At 42.6% G+C, this 19,137-nt stretch overlaps 2 protein-coding genes across 3 annotated transcripts; one reads left to right on the forward strand and one right to left on the reverse strand.

Moving 5' to 3' along the window:
• Positions 1-2,751: 2,751 nt before the first annotated feature.
• LOC115346546 (feather keratin 3-like) lies at positions 2,752-5,040 on the reverse strand. 2 transcript variants are annotated; one of them, XM_030026661.1, is made up of 2 exons: positions 4,982-5,017; positions 2,752-3,559 (listed from the first exon to the last, which is right to left on the reverse strand). In XM_030026661.1, the coding sequence occupies exon 2, from the start codon at positions 3,536-3,538 to the stop codon at positions 3,182-3,184; it is 357 nt and encodes a 118-aa protein (XP_029882521.1). In that variant the 5' UTR covers positions 3,539-3,559; positions 4,982-5,017; the 3' UTR covers positions 2,752-3,181. The 2 variants fall into 2 exon arrangements, with proteins under 2 accessions (XP_029882521.1, XP_029882520.1); XM_030026660.1 differs by having other exon boundaries at positions 2,754-3,574; positions 4,982-5,040.
• A 6,164-nt stretch (positions 5,041-11,204) lies between these two features.
• Positions 11,205-12,748, forward strand: LOC115346283 (beta-keratin-related protein-like). The gene is made up of 2 exons (XM_030026155.1): positions 11,205-11,304; positions 11,839-12,748. The coding sequence occupies exons 1-2, from the start codon at positions 11,233-11,235 to the stop codon at positions 12,178-12,180; spliced, it is 414 nt and encodes a 137-aa protein (XP_029882015.1). The 5' UTR covers positions 11,205-11,232; the 3' UTR covers positions 12,181-12,748.
• The last annotated feature ends 6,389 nt before the right edge of the window (positions 12,749-19,137 follow it).

Here is a 19,137-nt window from a genome sequence, read left to right on the forward strand (position 1 = left end):
TCTAAGTAAAAGGGGAGAATGAGATAAAAAAAAGATTCCTTTCTTCAGGTTTCTCTGATAGAACATTTTATTTAAAACATCTGAAACAGTCAAGTTCAGATCCTCCAATTGCAAAACTGGTAAAAGGTAGACTGCAAGTAGTCACTTTGCTAATTCCTCACAAATCAAACCCTGGAAGGAAGCTGGCATTCAGCAGGGCATATTTCTGGTTCTGTTATGTTGAGCCATTGTGCCTGCAGGCTATTTACCAGTGGTGTGAGTCTGAACCACAGAAAAAACCATTAGGCTCTGGTAGTGACTAAATATTTAGTGAATCCACCAATTCAAATCAAACATGAAAGGCTTAACTCCCACAGATATCTGTCTTGAACTGTAATTTAGTGCGTGGGGAGGACATATACTTCAGGCTGTGATTACAACATCTTTATGAATCAACTTCTGATTGCATCTCATTTACCAATAGTGTTACCTTGTACTAGGATATAAACACATGCTCAGACCACATTCAGACAAGAGAGAGGAATATAGTGACCTCTGTAGTTCAAGATGAGACACTGTGATTTCATTTATTGTTGCTTCCTGTTCTTGGTAATTACTTGTTTCACTGACAGGAGGAACAGGAGTCTGAGTTGCTGGTACTTACTGTCAACAGCCTGGACTTCCCATGGCTGACCAAGAACTGCAGGAGACCTCGCAGTCAGATGTGGTCCCCATGCTGCTGTGGCCAGCAACCTGTCAAGATCTCAGCACTGTTTCCAGATTAGCACGATAAACAGCAGCTGGTGTTCCTCCCATCTCATATCTGCATGTGGTGTGACCTGAGATGTATTGGGTCTGCCAGTGAAATTAGTACTCTTATATTCTACTGTGTTCATCTCTGATTACACTTGCATGAAAGTGTCATCCAAGTTCAGCCTGATGTGCCTTTGGGAAGTGGCAGATTGCTGATGGTCAGGAGCAGTACAGAACAATGGAAAGCAGTTAAAGAACTGTCCTTTGGCATTTGCTCTGGTCTATGGTCATAACATGCAAATTCAGGCTGGCAGATTAGAATCAGCAATGCAAATTTTGCAGTTCCTGCTCTCCAAGGGGCAGTCTGTGCAGGTCACTTTACCAAATAATGGTGTTGTGGAGTGCTATGTCTTCAAGCACAACTCAAATTCAGTAGAGTCCATTGATCAATTAATACATACGACAGTGTTCTGTTTATAGTCCGGGCTCTAACTTCTGGCTCCCATGTGTGCCTTTTCTGTAGTATAACAAGTATGTAGGCAGAGCAGCTTCACCCAGGTATGCTGACAACATACACACTGAAGGATGTCTGACTGCACCTTTTCACCGCAGCATGAGAAACTGGCTGCTATTGCAAGTGCATTGCAGAGGTGCAGCAAGATGGGTTGAGAAGAGGATTGATGTAATTCTACTGTTCTCTGTGCAATGAAAACAAAAATCTTGAAAAGAGGAATTCTGTAGTGATCAACACCATAGCGTCTTGAAAATACCTGATCTGGTTGCTTTAGTTCTTTGCATACCTGCACAAATAAGTACTGGTTTTTTGACAGCATCCTAGTGACTCCAAGAAGAATCATGCATTGCACTGAGACAGAAGAAACATGAAAACAAGACAAAGCCTTCAGACATATCCTAACAAGACAGAGGTGTTGCCTGGCTACCTCATTGTAGCCTCATCTCATTTCAGCTAGTTTGACAAGTGAAGTCACAGCTCCAAACTCTTTGAAATTATTACCACATACTTGATCCTGTCCGAACAAATTTCTGCAGCATGAGACTGGGGTTTGCCTGGAATTAGCCTGCTCAAGTATTGTGAAGTTTGTCAGTGCATTGCTGGTATTCCTAGGAACAGCACCTTCACACAGGGAAGTGCTGACCAGTGTCTGATGTTTGGTCCATCAGAGTCCTGGTAGGCATTGCAAGCATAGGATGGGGTGAATGACTCTTAATAGCTGTACTAATTGTATGCAAATTGCATCACTAGAAAAACAGCTTTACAGGACATACTGAGCAGCCTGGAATCATGTTGCTGTTGAACAAAGAGAAGTGCTGAACATGCCCAGTATCCACAATCATCTGTGAGTAGCCTGAAATTTAGGTGTAAACTTCCTGAGATGGAAAATATTATTTGGCCTAAATGACATGTGTTGGTCTGCAGGGAAGACTTAAAGAATTATTCTTTTATTTATTTTAACTGGGGTTGCCAAGAATTTAGAGCTATTAATGGGAAAGTTCAAAGAACTCACAGAATTTCCGAAAAGATTTGCCATTCAGTTAAAAATTCCTTTTGGCTATTCATAGGAAAGTTCTACCCACAGATCATTACATGCTATTTTTAAACAATGAAAAATATCATAAAACCAATGTATGGGGATGTAATTAAATGGGAGCCTCAGGCAAGTAGTGAGACACAGGGAAGATCTTCAAAGTTACTGTGTGTTTAACTTTCTTTGCTAGCATGTAGCAAATACACAGTATAATCACACCTGTCCTGGAGGAAATTTCAAACTTAGTTGTAAGGGTTACAAAACATGTTTATCCAGGATGAAATTACTTTTGTGCAGAAGGCAGTCATTATGCTTACTACTGCTTAAAGAGCCTGGTCACCTTCCAGCTTGAGGCATTGAAAGAAAGCAAACACTGTCATATTTCACTACAGAGACTGATAGTCACCCAGAATGGTATATAAACAAAAAATTGTGGACAAAAAAAAAAAAAAAAAAAAAAAAAAAAACAAGAAAGCTTGGAGTTTTGATGCACAATAATTTAATGAGAAAGAAGTAAAAGATCTTACTGAGCATGAAATACACAAGGAAAATGTTGCCAGGGTCTCATTAAAGGCTGCAAGCAAAGAATTTCTCCAGGGCTATGCATTCCACATACATTACTCTTTCTTTTTCATGGCATAGGAAGACTTACACAATCTTGTCCCACTTTCAACCAGCCAAAGATCATTGATATAACTAATTCGAGGCCATTAGTATCAGGAGGCACTGGAAAGAATAGTCAGAAAACTAAATTAAATTGTTAGCTTGAAAATGACATGTAAAAGTGATATTCAGAGACGCACAGTTCACAGTCCAGGAAAGCAATGCCAGTAACAGGGCTTGTGGAGGCACATCTTCCCCCATGTTGGGTGATTCCTCCTTGCTCCTTATTTATTGCACATTTAACATGGTCTGCAGCTCCCAAAACCATAGCCACTGGATCCATAGGAAGAATATGACCTCCCATAATTGTACAAGCTCCTACAGCCATAGGAGCCACTGAGACCCAGAGAGCTCATGGATCCAAACAAGCTCCCAGTGCTGGATGGTGCTGAGCTGCCCACTATGCTCTCCTGAGGGCAGGAGCTGAGAATGGGTCCTGGGAAGGTCATGACCACGGGTGGTGGGTGGATCACAGCTCTTGAATCACCACAGGATGTAACACAGGGCTGGCTCCAGGCATTCACAATTGGCTGCGGGCAGGTCACTTCGCAGGGAGCAAGGCAGCGGAAGCTGATCATTTGTCTGTAGGAAGACATCTTCTGGGAATGGAGATAAATCTGAAACACACAAGACTGAGACAGCACAAAGCTGAAAGCTCAGATACCAATATAATGGAGATTGTGCTTGGAAGAGAAAGAATAAAAGATAGGAAGCAGACCAGAAGGAGGCTGAAGATTTCAGTTTTGTCTCAGCAGCCATGTCCATTTTCTTATCTTCTCATGCTCTCCTTCTCTCCCCTGGCACAATCTCTGTTTCTTTTGACTCTTAATTATGGAGCCAATTTGATACATAAAAACACCACTAGGAATCAAAGAAATTGCGTATTTGAACTCAGGCTATCCCCCTATCCTTTACCATTTCTCCCCTCTTGAATCTGACTCACTGTGACACTTGACCATTTCTTTTATAAATAACTGCAGAAAAGAACAGAAATACTGGCTAGCACTTATATAGTAACATTGTGTGCTGGTTCTGCACCACCTGTAATCATTACAATTGTATGAGGCATGTTATTGGTATTCCAGATTTAAGGAAGAGGTAACTGAGGCTGAGAAGTGAATGTCTTGCCCAGAGCCATTTGGTGAGGTAACTGGAGAGACGGAGTTAAAATTCAGGCAAGCCTGGTTGTTCATGACAGTGTTATTCCCCAATCTTTCAGATGCTACAGCTGGCACCAGGGCTCCCCTGCATGTTCTTTACACAGGTAAAATGAGCAGCAGCCACAGCCCTGAAGAGCTCATAAAGAGAGTTTTCTTGGCAGAATATCCCATGTTTGGGTGCAAATGCAGTATCAATGAGGTTTCCAGTATAACTAGGACTCCCGTGAATGTGGTGCCAGCTGTCCTGCTAAAGATGACTGAGGTGACAGATGACAGTGGCAGAACTAGGAGCTGTGTGTAATTTTGTGGACTCCTTTTCTTTAATCATAAGTTCAATTGATCACTCATAAAATCAATTTGCAGCTCCTCTTGGTCTCTGTCCTGCCTTACTAAAACCCATAAAATGAAAGGTTAGGAATAAAGAAAAGGAATAAAGTCCTGACCATAGCAAGTACATAATGTAATGCATGACAGGCTTCAAATTAGTTCAGAAATAATTGCAAAGAACAGGACAAAATATTATTGCTAATGGTGGCTTCCTAGTTCAGCCCAAGACTCAGAGTTAACATTTCTTGGTAGTCACCATTACAAGTCAATGAGAACAAAGTAAGGCAGATTCATAAAGACAGGATGATCAGGCTGGAGAAAATAGGAAATCACTAAATCTCCCTATAAATAAGTTTGCATATTCCAAACTTTCAACTGCTCTGAAAATGCTTGCCCTTTTACAACCTGCCACTGAATAAGTAGGAAACAGCTCTTTCTGAAAGAAAGCTTCAAACATTTCACACATTTCTGAGACTCACAGTTTTCTTTCAGTTAAAATCCTGCATTGTTACAGCAACATTGTAATAGCAATAATGTCAGGCTCAGACTTACCCCTTCACAGCAAAGAGCAAGTCAGGAGAAATGGTTAGAGCAGCCCAGAACGGTAAGCGCTTTTATGCCTTTTCTTAGGCAAGCAGGAGGATATGAAACATTCTTCATCTATGATGTCCTAATGCATTATTAAACAAAAATTCACTCCACCTGTAACTGCCCCAGATAATGCAATTATTTTGCTCAGCCACAGTGATTACTGTTGCGTTCTTGTCATTACTCTGGCAAAGTTATTTTTTTTCTTTTATTGCTTTTTCCTATTTCTCTGATTGCTTCATAGAGCAAAGATTGCTCAGAGGTTTATCCATAAACACAATATGCTGACATACCTGAGATACTACCCCACTTTTCGAAGTCATGCAAGTAAGGGGGCATTGTGCAATTTATCCCATCATACCCACGCACGCTAATTCCTATGACTCTGATATGAGGCACATTAGACTCCATAGACACCTTCCTACTGAGTTATAGGTTTGGAAATGGGAAGCATTTGTTCCCATCCTCCTAGCCAAGAAACAAACACAAAGCACATGTCCCACTTCAAGCTTTAAAAGTACAGGTGGAGTAACCTATAAGCAGGGAGCTGCTGTTACCCAGCCCTGGCATGGGGGACAGGAGCCTCAGATAATTAGAAATTCATGTCTAGCTTTCATTGTCAGGGACTCTATGGGATCATTGCTGAAGACCTCAGGGCTCCTGAGTGATGAACAATTCATGGTTTGGGATGAAACAGGTCAGGGAGTCAAGCCATGCATCACCCTAGGAAAACTTTGGGCTGGAATCTTAAAGTGCAGTTTCAGCTGATGCAGAAGATTGGCTGCTTACTTCAGTAGATTTCTTCCTTAGATCCAGTACCCTGTCTTCAGTTATTTACTGATAAAACTATTTTCAATAAAGTCTACCCATTTTTTGTATCCAAGTTGGCATAATTTACAAATGCTTTTTTAACCTCAAGAAGACGAGTTCTTCCCCTCTAAAATCCATCCCCTTCTACGGAATTTAAGGTTGAATTGCTAGTTTTGATAACCTTGAGACTTCTGTTCTAAAATGCTAATTTTATTTCAGTTCGTCCATCAGCATTTGGTAACTGTTACCAAAACTGCAGTGTAATGTTGTACAGGTGACCCATGCAAGAACATTGAGGAAACCTCTTCTCCAGGGCCACCTTGGGATTTCCCTCAGTGTTGTTTCCTAGCAATGCCTGGGGAGACACCCTTTAAAGCTACTGATAATTTATGGTGGAGGATACACATAGACAAGAAACGGGAGCAGAAACAAAGGGAAGAAGATGCTGTGGGGAAACAATCCACACGGTCTGTTCCTCCTGCCCAAACCACACCTGGTTTCACTTTGATTGGAAGCAGGTGATGACAGTGATGACATGTACCTACAGATACCTACAGGTGAATCACGTAATTCTTGGAGATGCAACCCTCTTCTAACAATCCTACCCTCCTGAAAGGGCAAAGGGAGCCTATACTAGTATCAATACTGCTGACACCCCAAACTGCTTCTTTTGATTCATGATGTTCAGTGTTACAGCCACATGCTTTGCTTTTGTAATTTTACAGACCCACATCCAGATGCCATCTTAATGTTTTCTCCCATATAACGGAAGTTGCATGTGTTTTACTGACTTAAACCATTCACAGCCAATTTTGCCAGTGCAAATATGGTATAGTAAAATATTCAGAGACAAATAGCTCTATGAAAAGCCATGTTAGCATGACATATGGACAACCTTTGCACAGATTCCTCATATGACAAATCACAGTACTGCTGTGGCACATATGAACCCATTGTAAGCAAACAATCATCAAACCGATTTACTAAATTAACATAAAATATTTTTATCTATATCAAGCACATAATTTTATTGTAACACCATCAAAAAAGACATTCAAACGTATCTGCAAAAACTTCCATGCGTTGTTTTTGGATTATTTCTTTACAAGTGTGACTAAAAACTCCTCCTAGCTAGCTTGGATGAACATCACAATCAAGAATAGCAAAGGGACATCCTTCATTTCAGTTTGTTATTGAATCCAAACTCTGCTTATTATGCCCAGGTATTTCTGTGCATTTCTTCCAAGCCCATGGTGAATGGCTGTGGAGTCAACCATCCAAGAGTATATCTCATCCAGTGTGGGTGGAATTTGTCTCATCTGGTAACAAAGCACACCCAGGTTGTACTGGCATGTCTACTACACCCTAGGAGGAGTCAAATAACAGCACATGAGAATAGCAATGAAAAATTAGTAACTGCCAACAAGGAGGGGTTGAGTAGCACTTTCTGTTTGAGGAACAGTATTTCTAAGTTCTTAAAAAATAATATTTATGCCTTGGTATGGCTATACTTCAAGCCAAAATGCATGACTGCTGTTGATGTGGACACATTAAACTCTGTTGCTGAAATGGCCACAAAACCTAGCTGGGACCATAAAATAAATATTCATAGGGATAACACAAGATTCAGCACTGTGATCTTGTGGCTTAGCTGAGAGCGTGACTCAAGCTGAGTAAATCAGAGTTGTCTCAGACACCTCTAGACAAGGTGAATTCATGTCTCTGAGCTGAAGTGTTGGCATACCCTCAACTTATCTTGAAAATCGTGGTGCCATTTCCAGATCAGAATTACTGATGCCTATCTGGGACCTGCTGAGATAGCATTGTTGTCAAGATGAAAGTGTCTTTTGGGGGGGGTTGGTTGTTTTTTTCTGAGATGACACCAAACTGTTCCCAGCTTCCTTGGGAGCAGAGAGGTTCTCCAGTTTCCAGCAGTTCCTTTCTTGGAGTCTTTGATTTTTTAAAACTCTTCCTTAAATATCAGAGCTGCTTGTATTATTCTGATGATATGCCTGTGTAACAGCAGACTCTTTTATCTGATATAGGTGGAATACAATCCTAACAGCCTAATCAGGCACAGGATGCCATCTTAATGCAGTCTGCTATTAAAGTATTTCTAGGCTATATTTCCATGTGTCCCAAAGACACGATTTTGGTATTCTCTTCAAAACACAGTGTGCAAGGTTCAGCCAGCTCCTTGTGCACAGCAACAATACAGATATAAAGAGAGGACAAAAGTAAAGTGGATGTATTTATTTTAATATAAAAATATATCTATGCTAAATATTGGCATATTCTTACCCTAATAACAGCACTGTGCATATGTATTCTTTGACTGAGTCCTGAAGCACACATACTTCCCAGTGCAAAGGCATTTTTATGACGGCGTTAACCATGTAAGATGCTGATTCTGGTTCCAGCTGCTGGGAAGGAGGAGTTATGCATTGCACAGGACATATCCTGGCCCTATGCATGTAGGTGCATTTATAATCATCAGCTAATAAAGGAATGTAAGGGAGAGAGGTGTGAAGAAAGGCTAGAATAAAACAAAAAGATAATGCTAGTATTAGGATGCAGCATGATTTTTATTAGGAACAAGAAATGGCATTTACAATAAAAAAAAAAAATTGAAGGAATGTTTCTAGTTTCTCAGACCTGATTACAAGCAATTTGTCAACAAGGAATGAATGTTTCACACAAGGTGCTCTTTCTTCCCTACAGCAAACCTAATTTTGCCAACCAAGTTCTGCTTTGCAGCATGCAGGAAGGCTTTGTTGAGCACAAAAGCCTAAACATATGGAAGAGCAAAGTAACTTCCCTGATATAAATTTTTTTACATCTTCTAGGTTGAACATGAAAACAGAAAACCAGTACATGTGTTCACAGAGAGGCTAAAGCACAAAACGAACCAATTTCTCACCCACATTGTCAGAATGGAAAACACACATTTTGAGAAACCAGTGCAGCTTTACAGCAACAACATCACAAGCACAAAAAGCATCAGAAGGACAAGCAGAAGAGCAGTTCCCATGGGTGCTGAGCAGCACCCATATGTCCCGATGGATTAGTTGGGAGTCATGGGTGCCCAAGGCTTTGGAGAGCTCCACAACTCAGTTGCACATCCGTGTCTTGCCATCAGTTCCCTCGCTGTTTCTCTTGGCATCCACACCTTCTGCCATGCTTAGCATGGCCCACAGCCCCCATAGCGCTGGCTCCAGAGCTGGCTGGAGGAGGACAAGGAGCCCCCATAGATAAGGGAGCCCTGCAGGCCCCTGGGGCGGCCCAGCCCCAGTGGGGCTGAGGTGCCCACAAAGCTCTCCTGAGGGCAGGAGCTGAGGATGGGGCCTGGGAAGGTGATGACCACGGGTGGTGGGTAGACCACGGCACGCGAGTCCCCGCAGGAGGTGACACAGGGCTGGTTCCAGGCGTTGGTGATGGGCTGCAGGCAGGCCATCTTGCAGGGTGGGGAGCAGCGGGAGCTGAGCTGCTGGCTGGAGGACATCCTTTGGGCAGGGAGATGAACCTGCAACACACCGGGGAGCCTGAGTCAACCCACTGCTCGTGAGCTGCTGCACAGACCACCCTGCTCTGCCTCACCAGCAGCAGGGAGGGCTCATAGTGTGCCATATGCTGTTGCTCTGCTAAGGCTCGGGTGCTTTTTCTCTCTCTTTCTCTTCTCCCTTCCGTGCCCTCCTTCCTCCCTCCCAGGCATCTCCTCTGCGCTCTCCCAGGCTCTCTGCACGCTGAGCGCTGCCCAAGCTGGCTACCCCCAAAGTGACCTGTGGCAAACAAGCTGGAGATCACCCGTCACTAGGTTTTGCAGCAAAACCCACTACATCTACCAAAGCCTGTGAAAGGCCTGCATTTTTAAGGAAAAAGAGGCATAAGACAAGCAGAGTATTTCTGAAAGCTTCAGTTAAACCTACTCAAGCATGATGCTTTAAGTCAGAAAGACCAAGTAGGGTCAAACTTACTCAAGACACCAAAGATGAGAAGTAAAGAGCAGCTGTCTGAGGCTGGCTGTGCTGTGAGTCCTTTTTATACCCTTTCTTGGACTGCCCACTGGCCTATGACACTTCATGAACAAGATCTTAATTATCTCCCAAACACACAGATTACATGTCACTCCTCAACTCCTCATTCATGCAAATAGTTTCCTCACTGTTAACAAGTATTACTCACCCCAGATTTTCCTCTAGTGTCTCCCAGGTTCTTCCTTCTTAGAAATCACTCAACTGACTTCCCCAGGTTTGCAGTATGTCAATTTATTTTTTTTCTTACAGATACTGAAGCTTCTGTTTCCAAAGTTGTTTTCATACTCTATGTTCATTACAATGTTTTAATTCTGGATATCCCTTTCTTGGGGATTGTTATTAAATTTTCTCTGGGAATATCAAGAAATATGCAAAAGTTTTAATTCTTTTTCTGTCCTGGTACAGGTCAGTGTTGAGACACTGAATCACTGAGGATGCTGCAAACACCCAAGCGAGGTGTGGCATTGCAACTGTCTCCCATAGGAGTTAGGAGTTTCGTGTTCAGCTCCCTTTACTTTCAGCCACAGCCCCTGGGGTCTGCTCTTGCAGTAGGGTCTCTCCTTGGGAACAAAAGGAAGCACATGGGGCTAGACCCCAACCTCAGGTGTCCTGTAACACAGGATAAAGCATCCCACTCCCCTGTGTGGCTTTAAAGGATAGTCTTGCTTTAGTATATTCAGATCCAAGTAAAAAAAAACCCTCACTATTTTAATAGTTATTGATGGATTTTCCTCACATCAGACACAGGGTCATAATATTGCTGCAGTCAGAAGGATGTGCTAGCCTGCATGTATTGGTACCATGGTGTGAAGTCTTCAGAGGGACATGGGAAGGAATGTGTAGTTGTGGTTTTCTGTTCAGAGGCAAAAGAAAATACAGAAGACCTGCAAGAGTTTATAAAACAAATCACCTCTCTGCTTTAGTGTGCTGTATCAGACCTGCAGTGCGTAGCTGGGACAAGGAACAAAGCAGATGGAGTAAATCTCCCATCTTTATTCCAAGTATAAGCCCTACAGTGCTTCAGCTCAATATCAGCAGGGATTTAGAGAAGAAAATCAGTCCACAGTGCATTGCACTACTTGTGGTACTGAGGTGTGCTTGAAAAATACTGGCTATGTGGAGCAATTGCGTAAATAAGGTAGTTCTCCAACATTTTTGTCACATTGGTAAAATCAGCAAAATGTTTCAGGAAGTTAAGCTGCTTCAAGAAGTTTAAGAAAGAAACAAGAGGGTGTTGGAAGAAACTAATAATTGTCCAAAGATGAACAAAACTATCATAGAAGCCTGGGGAGTGATGTGCATTCTTGTGTTTTGTAACAAACTAAACCTGAAACACAAAGGATGTCTCAACACCCCCAGGCAATCCAGGAGATGGTATATAAGGGCTTCTGGCTCAGAAGTCCTCAGATCACAGGTCCCCACCTCTCCTCTTTGTTGATCCACGTAAGTCTGATCCCTTCATTATCTCTTTTATCTTTAGGTACAGTGGGTTTGCGTTATTTTTAACCAACTCCTGCACATGCAGTCTGAACCTCAACAACGTCAGCACCTAACTTTGCATGAAGAATTTTTTCTTGATATTCTCCCTGGCAAACAGGGCAGCTGCAGACCTGTCCAAGCTGCACTGCAGCTGCTACAACAGGTCAGAGGGGTTCAGCCAAGATGGGGCTCAGTCCAGGTGTTTTTACTCTTGAGCTCAGGGTGAACTGTCTGGTGCACCTGGGCACAGCTTCTCAGCTGTCTTGGGCAGCGCTCAGCGTGCAGAGAGCCTGGGAGAGCGCAGAGGAGATGCCTGGGAGGGAGGAAGGAGGGCACGGAAGGGAGAAGAGAAAGAGAGAGAAAAAGCACCCGAGCCTTAGCAGAGCAACAGCATATGGCACACTATGAGCCCTCCCTGCTGCTGGTGAGGCAGAGCAGGGTGGTCTGTGCAGCAGCTCACGAGCAGTGGGTTGACTCAGGCTCCCCGGTGTGTTGCAGGTTCATCTCCCTGCCCAAAGGATGTCCTCCAGCCAGCAGCTCAGCTCCCGCTGCTCCCCACCCTGCAAGATGGCCTGCCTGCAGCCCATCACCAACGCCTGGAACCAGCCCTGTGTCACCTCCTGCGGGGACTCGCGTGCCGTGGTCTACCCACCACCCGTGGTCATCACCTTCCCAGGCCCCATCCTCAGCTCCTGCCCTCAGGAGAGCTTTGTGGGCACCTCAGCCCCACTGGGGCTGGGCCGCCCCAGGGGCCTGCAGGGCTCCCTTATCTATGGGGGCTCCTTGTCCTCCTCCAGCCAGCTCTGGAGCCAGCGCTATGGGGGCTGTGGGCCATGCTAAGCATGGCAGAAGGTGTGGATGCCAAGAGAAACAGCGAGGGAACTGATGGCAAGACACGGATGTGCAACTGAGCTTAGGAGCACAGCTCTCTGAAGCAGTGGGAACCTATGGGTGCTGCTCAGCACCCATGGGAACTGCTCTTCTGCTTGTCCTTCTTATGTTCTTTTTTTTTTTTTATGTCAGTTTTCTCAAAATGTGTCTTTTCCATTCTTAGAAACCAAATTACTGATTATGCAAAAATTGTTTCTCACTGTTAGAGCACTAAAGCAGTAGTGTCACTCAAAACTGGTCCATTTATGGTTTTGTTTGTTTGGGACCATGAATTTTTTTCTTTGGTAGTTTATATCAATACCCATATGTCTAACAGCAAAGATCCACAGATGTCACCTTGCAGTGTGATTTGTCCAGTCCATTTGAAACTTTAACCAAGAAAGCAGAACAATGTACTGAAAATAAATCAGTTTGATGCAGACTATTAAGTTGGCCCTTTATTAAAACACTGAGTCGATCTTGTGTTTTTCCTTTGCTTAAAACGTACACTTTTTGTTCTCAATAAACACTTATGAATGCCTCCAAATAACATTCACCTGTTTGCTTTCTTCTCTGTTTTGTGGTAATGCAGCCTCTGCAAACCAACGGAACCAAACCTTCCCCTTATCTTAGAGATCTGTAGATGAGTGTTATGCTCTTACAGACAGTGTTTACATAATACCCATTGATTCATTCATCAGGAAACTCTGCTTAGAACATGCAGAGCTTGCCTGTGTGCCTGATTTAATCTTTACAAGGGAGCAGTTGTGAGAGAACTGCCCAACCCTTAGATAAAATATTCAAGACCAGTGTGAAGTACTAAATAGCCACTCCAAAAGTATTTTAATAGCTCATCCCTACTTCCCCTACATTTCCATGGGTTTTTTACCAGAGCTATTGTAATGCCATATACCATTAAAAAAAAAAAAAAAAATTAGATTATGGTATAATTCTATATGACACAGAGAAGTAAAGAGAATATTAGTCAATGCACAGCAACAAAGGGAACTTCCCAGAGACATTCAGAGACAGAAAACTAGCTAGTGATGAAACCCCAGTCTGAGATATAGGAAACTTGAATCTGCCTTCTTACTCTGTACTTTCATATCTAGCTTTCTGAGATCATAAAACTGCCTCAGGTGGGATCATAAATGCCCAAGAGCAGATATCTTTTGCTAGCTTAACTTCTTATTACTGTGCAAAGTAAAGGAGCCTCCTGGCAGAATCCTAAGAAATAGGGAAGCAGAAATTGGAGCCTACAAAAGGTCAGCAGAGTCACATTTCAAAAAGCAACTAAAACAACCAGAAGAAGAATGTAATAAAGGAAAATAGAGCTAGGCAGTTCTCAATAAATAGGGAGCAGTGATCCAGCAGTGCTCAGGGACCAGCTGGAAGCAATAAAAAATTGCTTCGAGGTAAATAGAGCAATTAGCCAAGTAGCCCCTCAGCTGTTGTTCACTGTTGCATTAACCCTATTTAGCATAGTACTGCAGAGCACCTAGTCTTTCTTCTCAGCACCTCTCTGGAATTCTGGATCATCATATAGTGTTTTAAGTACAAGTAAATGGGGAGGATTGAATATGTAATGAAGATATAGCCAGCTATGTCCTTCTGTAGACAGCTGGATGTTACCTATTCTGTTGCAGGTGTGCTGGGCTAGCTGCGACTTTCCAGTAAGTGTCCTATGGTCTCTTGTTTTACTTCCTGCATGTGTGTGTCTGGCCATAAAAATAATGGTAATCCTCCCTTCCATTCCCTGTATTGTTTTCTGTCTCCAGTAATTTTCTAGCAGTGCAAATTGGTGCAGTACAAGGTCTAAAGCAGGCATACAACATGGGAAAACTCATTGCTGAACAGAGGACTAATAGGGTGGTTTTGATCCGTTAAGGTCTTTACTCATCTCTTGCTACAGGGCTTAACTAGGATGGAAGCACCAACACTCTGCACAGGAGAATCTCTCAATTGTGTTGTTTCATAAAAACAGACAGAAAGCAAAACCAGAATGCTAAAATTATGATGCAGTGTGATTTTTTTAATGGGTGATAGAGGAGGAAAGTTTACAAAAGCAAAATATGATCATACAGAAAATGAGGAATTTGAGGCTTTTACAAATGAGGTTTCTTGTTTCAGGAAATTTCACTTCAAGCACAGTGTTCTTTTCTTCTTTTGTAGCTGTAAGTTTGATGATGCAGTCCAGTTTTCATCTGTTAACGTAACTCTTGATTGACATCAGGCAGTGTCAAGTGGGAGAAATCACAGTATACAAACTTTTCCGTTATGCTTCTTGTATAATGTTATTAGATTGAATATAGAAGGAGTATGAATCATTTGAAAATTTGGACTGTGAGAAGAGTAGAAGAACACATTCATAGCTAAGAAAGGAGAAGTACATAAGCAGGTACAAGCACAAATACAACATAAAGTGTTAGCAAGAATCAGCCTTTTTATGTCACCATCTTAAAACCCCATCTTACTCTTGAGTTTGGATCTTGCATTCAGTATCCTGACTGCTCTTGGTGTAAGTATACTCCTGCTGGGTTTGGCAGGGCTCACACCTTCTAGAGCGATAACTACTGAATCTCTGAGAGCAATAAGGGTATGAGAACTTGCTTTCCTGTGATGCCTCATAAGCAAAAGAACCTCTGTAGCCATAAGATCCCCCATAGCCAAGTGAGGTCCCAATAGCAGCTGGTGCTGAGGATCCCACTACACTTTCTTGAGGGCAGGAGCTGAGAATTGGCCCAGGAAAAGTGATGACAACAGGAGGTGGGTAGACCACTGCCCTGGAGTCACCACATGATATGACACAGGGCTCGTTGCAGGCATTGGCGATGGGCTGCAGGCAGGCCACCTCGCATGGTGTGGAGCACTGGTTGCTGCACAGCTGTCTGTAGGAGGACATTGTTCTGTAGTGGAAGTGGATCTGAAACACAGGAAGACAGAAGACTATGCGTAAAGCAATTCAACAGTAGGTCAGAGATTTACGTTCAGGCACTCAGGCATATCTGATGAGGAAACTACCCACCTGAGTGGCTTCCTGAACAGAGATGATCATAGAATGGTTTGGGTTGGAAGGAACCTTAAAGATCATGTAGTCCAACCCCCCTGTCATGGGCAGGGACACCTTTCATTAGATTAGGTTGCACAAAGCCCCATCCAACCTGGCCTTGATGTGGCTTCATAGTTCCTGTCTCTCTCTTCCACCTTTTAGTCACACTGTTTGAGTTGCATTTATCTTTTGCCCTTGCTGAACTCTCAACATTTCCTAACCTTCCCATGGACATCAAACAACCTACCTTTTTGACATGTCTATACATAATGTGCCAGAACATCTCCAAAGAGCTACACTGTAAGCTTCAGTTGTGTTCTTTTGCAAAGGAGCACAAACATATCTGTACTTCATGAGACCAATGGCCATCTCACCCTGCCCCCTTTTCTTGGTAGTTAACCTGTAGGACAGGATTTATAGGCACACCTGAAGTGGTTGTTCCCCTGGTTATATCTACCCAGTTCCAGCTGTCAGTGTTTTAGGACCACCAGCTTGTAAACCTTTGATAAAATTGTTGGTTGTACAGCAAGGGAAGTAGCTGTGCATATATGAGTTCAGCACAGGAATACTGAAAGGCACAATCCGTGCTTTGTTAGAATTGGATCTTTTTATCAAGCCAGTGTGGTGATGAGGTAATTCCAAATTAAAACCAATAAGCATTACAGCAATAAAGATTTAGGACCATCTGTTACACAGGGCTTCAAAACTGAGCTTCACCCTCTACTAAAGCCAAGATAAGGCTGCAGCTCCTTTCTGTACTAGCTTTAAGAACTAAAAGTTGCAAATCCTTGAAACATTTAGCAAGGACTGCAGTAGTCCCTCAAGAAGCTGGATAATACCAGCCCCAAGCTCTCTACAGGATCAGTGAGCTGTTTTTAGAGAGACACTGGCCGTGTTAGTGCCACAGCAGGCATTTATGTAGGATTCAGAATTATCATTAAAAGAGTGTATCGAAAAGGCACAAAGAATTAGAAACTTACTCAGGTCCCAGAGGAGAAGTCAGGAGAAGCTGTTGGGAGAGACATGAGCAGTGCGTGCTTTTATACTGCTGCTCGGATAGCCTGGAGGATCTGAGGCACCATTTGCACATGATGTTTGCTTAGATTCAAAACAGAAGTGATTACACGTAACACCTCACAGCATATAATCATTTTGCTCACTGTTTGCAGTTATTAGGCAATTCCCAGCTTTCCTTTACATCTTACTACATCATCCCTCTCTAAACTATTTGATCAGGTTCAGATTCATCAGATTTCAGCCTCTCTGAAACAATCCCTGGGCTTTACCCTTCTGCAGTAATGAGTTAAGTTAAAACCATCTGGTTGACAACTGCATTATATTTGATATCTTTTATATTTTAAAATCCACTTGGAGATGGGGGACAGACTGTAAATATTAACCTTGAGGCTCCAGGGTGTAAGTCTACTTATTTTGCTTGCTTCACATCCCCACTTCAGCTGCTCAATCAGGGTCTGATGTGCTGGCACTGACAAGCCAGCAAATCTGTGACAATTCACTGTAAAGCAGAAAATGAGCATTTGGTTAATACATAGTAGAAATGCTGCTGACTTTAAATTGCACTTCAGACCTGTATGCATTTCTTGTACAGATCTTGTCACCTGAACAGCCAGAGCAAAGGGCAATGTATGGTCTGAAGAGAGCCTTTGCTCAGACTCTGCTAAGAGCTGCTGTTTATTTCCCCCACTCCCTGCCCCGCCCTTATATTTGCTTTACAGTTAGCTCTGTGTGTACTCTGGGACAAAATTATTTCCAAACTTAGGTGCAAGACCCTCATCTGCTCCAACTGAATGTGACCCCACTGAATTTAGCTGGTCTGTCTCAGTTTATATTATGCTTTCTGTAATGGTTTCAGCAGTGTTTTCCTAAAACACTCCAACTCAGTAACTTTGCATCTAGTTGTCTCTCCAGTGCATGTCTTCACTCCAAGACTCAATATTAGTATTTTCAGAACTGGGCAATATCTGTATTCTTGGCCACAGGCAGCCTTGTTTTCAGAAGCCAGTGGCACAGAGTACTTTCCAGGAGGGAATCAGGATTTGTTCAAGATATCTCAATTTGAGTGAGAAAAATCAATGATTATTCTAGAAGATGTCTTTAAGGAGGGTCTCAGTCATCCTGAGAAACCAAAAAATGCCTTAGCCCTCAACTTTTCCTGTAACACATACAGTACAGGAGACATACAGAGAGGGGAAACTCCATCTTTGTTTATTATCACTGCCCTCTAACAGGATTCTCCAAGGCAAGACTTTATGTAGCAGCTACCCGATGGCCATCAGGGATCGACTCCTTGATCAACACAGCAATCAGTCAGATTGACAGTGGTCAGTTATCTGGGAGGATGCAAAGGATTCAGCTCACAGACTCTCAGCAAGTAATGAATTACAGCAGTAAAGTCCATTGGACATCACTGTGGCATCATGGACCATGAAGCCAGGTGCCTAATACTACTTAAGATGGAGAAGGATGTTAAAGTCAAACAATCACAAAAAAGGAGCTTGATTCATTCCCGCCCAAAACCAACAAAGGGAGTGGATTGATACCAGGAAGGACCTGGTCATTGAAGTTTTGAAAGGAAATGAACCATGAGATGTAGCATTGTGCAATGCCATGATGAAGCAGGGAACACCATAGTAATTAGGATAAGTCAGAAAATTTTTTGCATCATCAAGATGAGCTGCATATGCAACAAATATCAGTTGGTAAAGCAGCAGGTCCTCATGAGCAAGGTTGTTTCATATACACAAGGAGTTTAAGAAAGTGGAAAACAGTGCTCAAATGTCAATTTTTTTTCTGGACACTCCTCTTGTGATATGACCTCTTCTAACTTAGCTAAGATTAATTTTACTCAATAGTTTCCCAAATATTGAAATGCAGATAGAAGAGCAGCTTTAGTTGTTAACCGTATATTCTGCTAAAACCATGATTCTTGTAAGAGTTTGACATGAGTCTGTCTCCTGGGAAGGCTTTTCTGCCTTTTCAGCTTGAAATAATCTGTGAAAATGTGTTTATAAATTATTAGGCAGGGACTTCTATGACAGCAGAAGATTGCTTAGGGTACCCTATTACTCTTATTTTCACATGGGTCAATCTTTATGCATAATCTTTGAAGAGTTTCATAATTCCTAAAACTGAAAGCATTTTGCTGTAGGTGACCTCAGTTTTGTAGGTTCAGCTTCAGTGCAAGGTTGTGAGTATCCTCAGCAGACTTTACCAGCTGTCTGACAACTCGCACCAGCCCTGAATTTTCTACATGTATAGAGAAGGAAGGATTTCTATACGGCCATTTTGAAGTGTAACATTATCAGACTTCTTGTTTAACCATTTGCTTAACATCCATACTCCGTTCAGACGAATCAGAGGCAATTCAGGGGTGTTAGGTGTGCACAGGCCTTTTATAACCATTTAGGGTCTGTCTGGGGAAAAAAGAAAATGTCGGAGACATCAGAGATGAGATGTCTGACCCATGCCATATACTTGTAACAGCTCCACTTGCAGATCTTCAGCTGATGCTGAGAGATGAACAAGGAAAACTGTAGCAAAATGTGCATCTAAGTGCTGTTTCTCCAGAGGTTTCATGGAAGGATGGCTAAGGCTTATACAACAGGAAATACTATTTACATCTTCAAAGTGCCAGAGTGGCTCAGCTGCAGTAAGTAAATCTAAGCTGGGAGTCAGTGACCACAGTCCTGTCCCTGCCCTCTACTGAGCTGTGGTTTTGTGGACTGGCAGGAGGAAAACAGATTTCCCTGCAAAAATACCCCATGTTCTCTGTTTATTTTTCTTAATCCCAGTGTGTTTATCTCTTTTGCTGATTTCATCAAAATATTTAAAGGAAATGCAAGGTAGAAAAATAAACA

Source organism: Aquila chrysaetos, chromosome 9 (genome assembly GCF_900496995.4).
Source record: "Aquila chrysaetos chrysaetos chromosome 9, bAquChr1.4, whole genome shotgun sequence".
NCBI lineage: Eukaryota > Metazoa > Chordata > Aves > Accipitriformes > Accipitridae > Aquila > Aquila chrysaetos.

Coding starts and splice junctions, on each gene's coding strand:
- LOC115346546 (XM_030026661.1), bottom strand. CDS start 3,538: ATGTCTTCCTACAGACAAATGATCAGCTTCCGCTGCCTTGCTCCCTGC.
- LOC115346283 (XM_030026155.1), top strand. CDS start 11,233: ATGGTATATAAGGGCTTCTGGCTCAGAAGTCCTCAGATCACAGGTCCC. Junction 11,305..11,838: donor TCTCCTCTTTGTTGATCCAC/GTAAGTCTGATC, acceptor GGTGTGTTGCAG/GTTCATCTCCCTGCCCAAAG.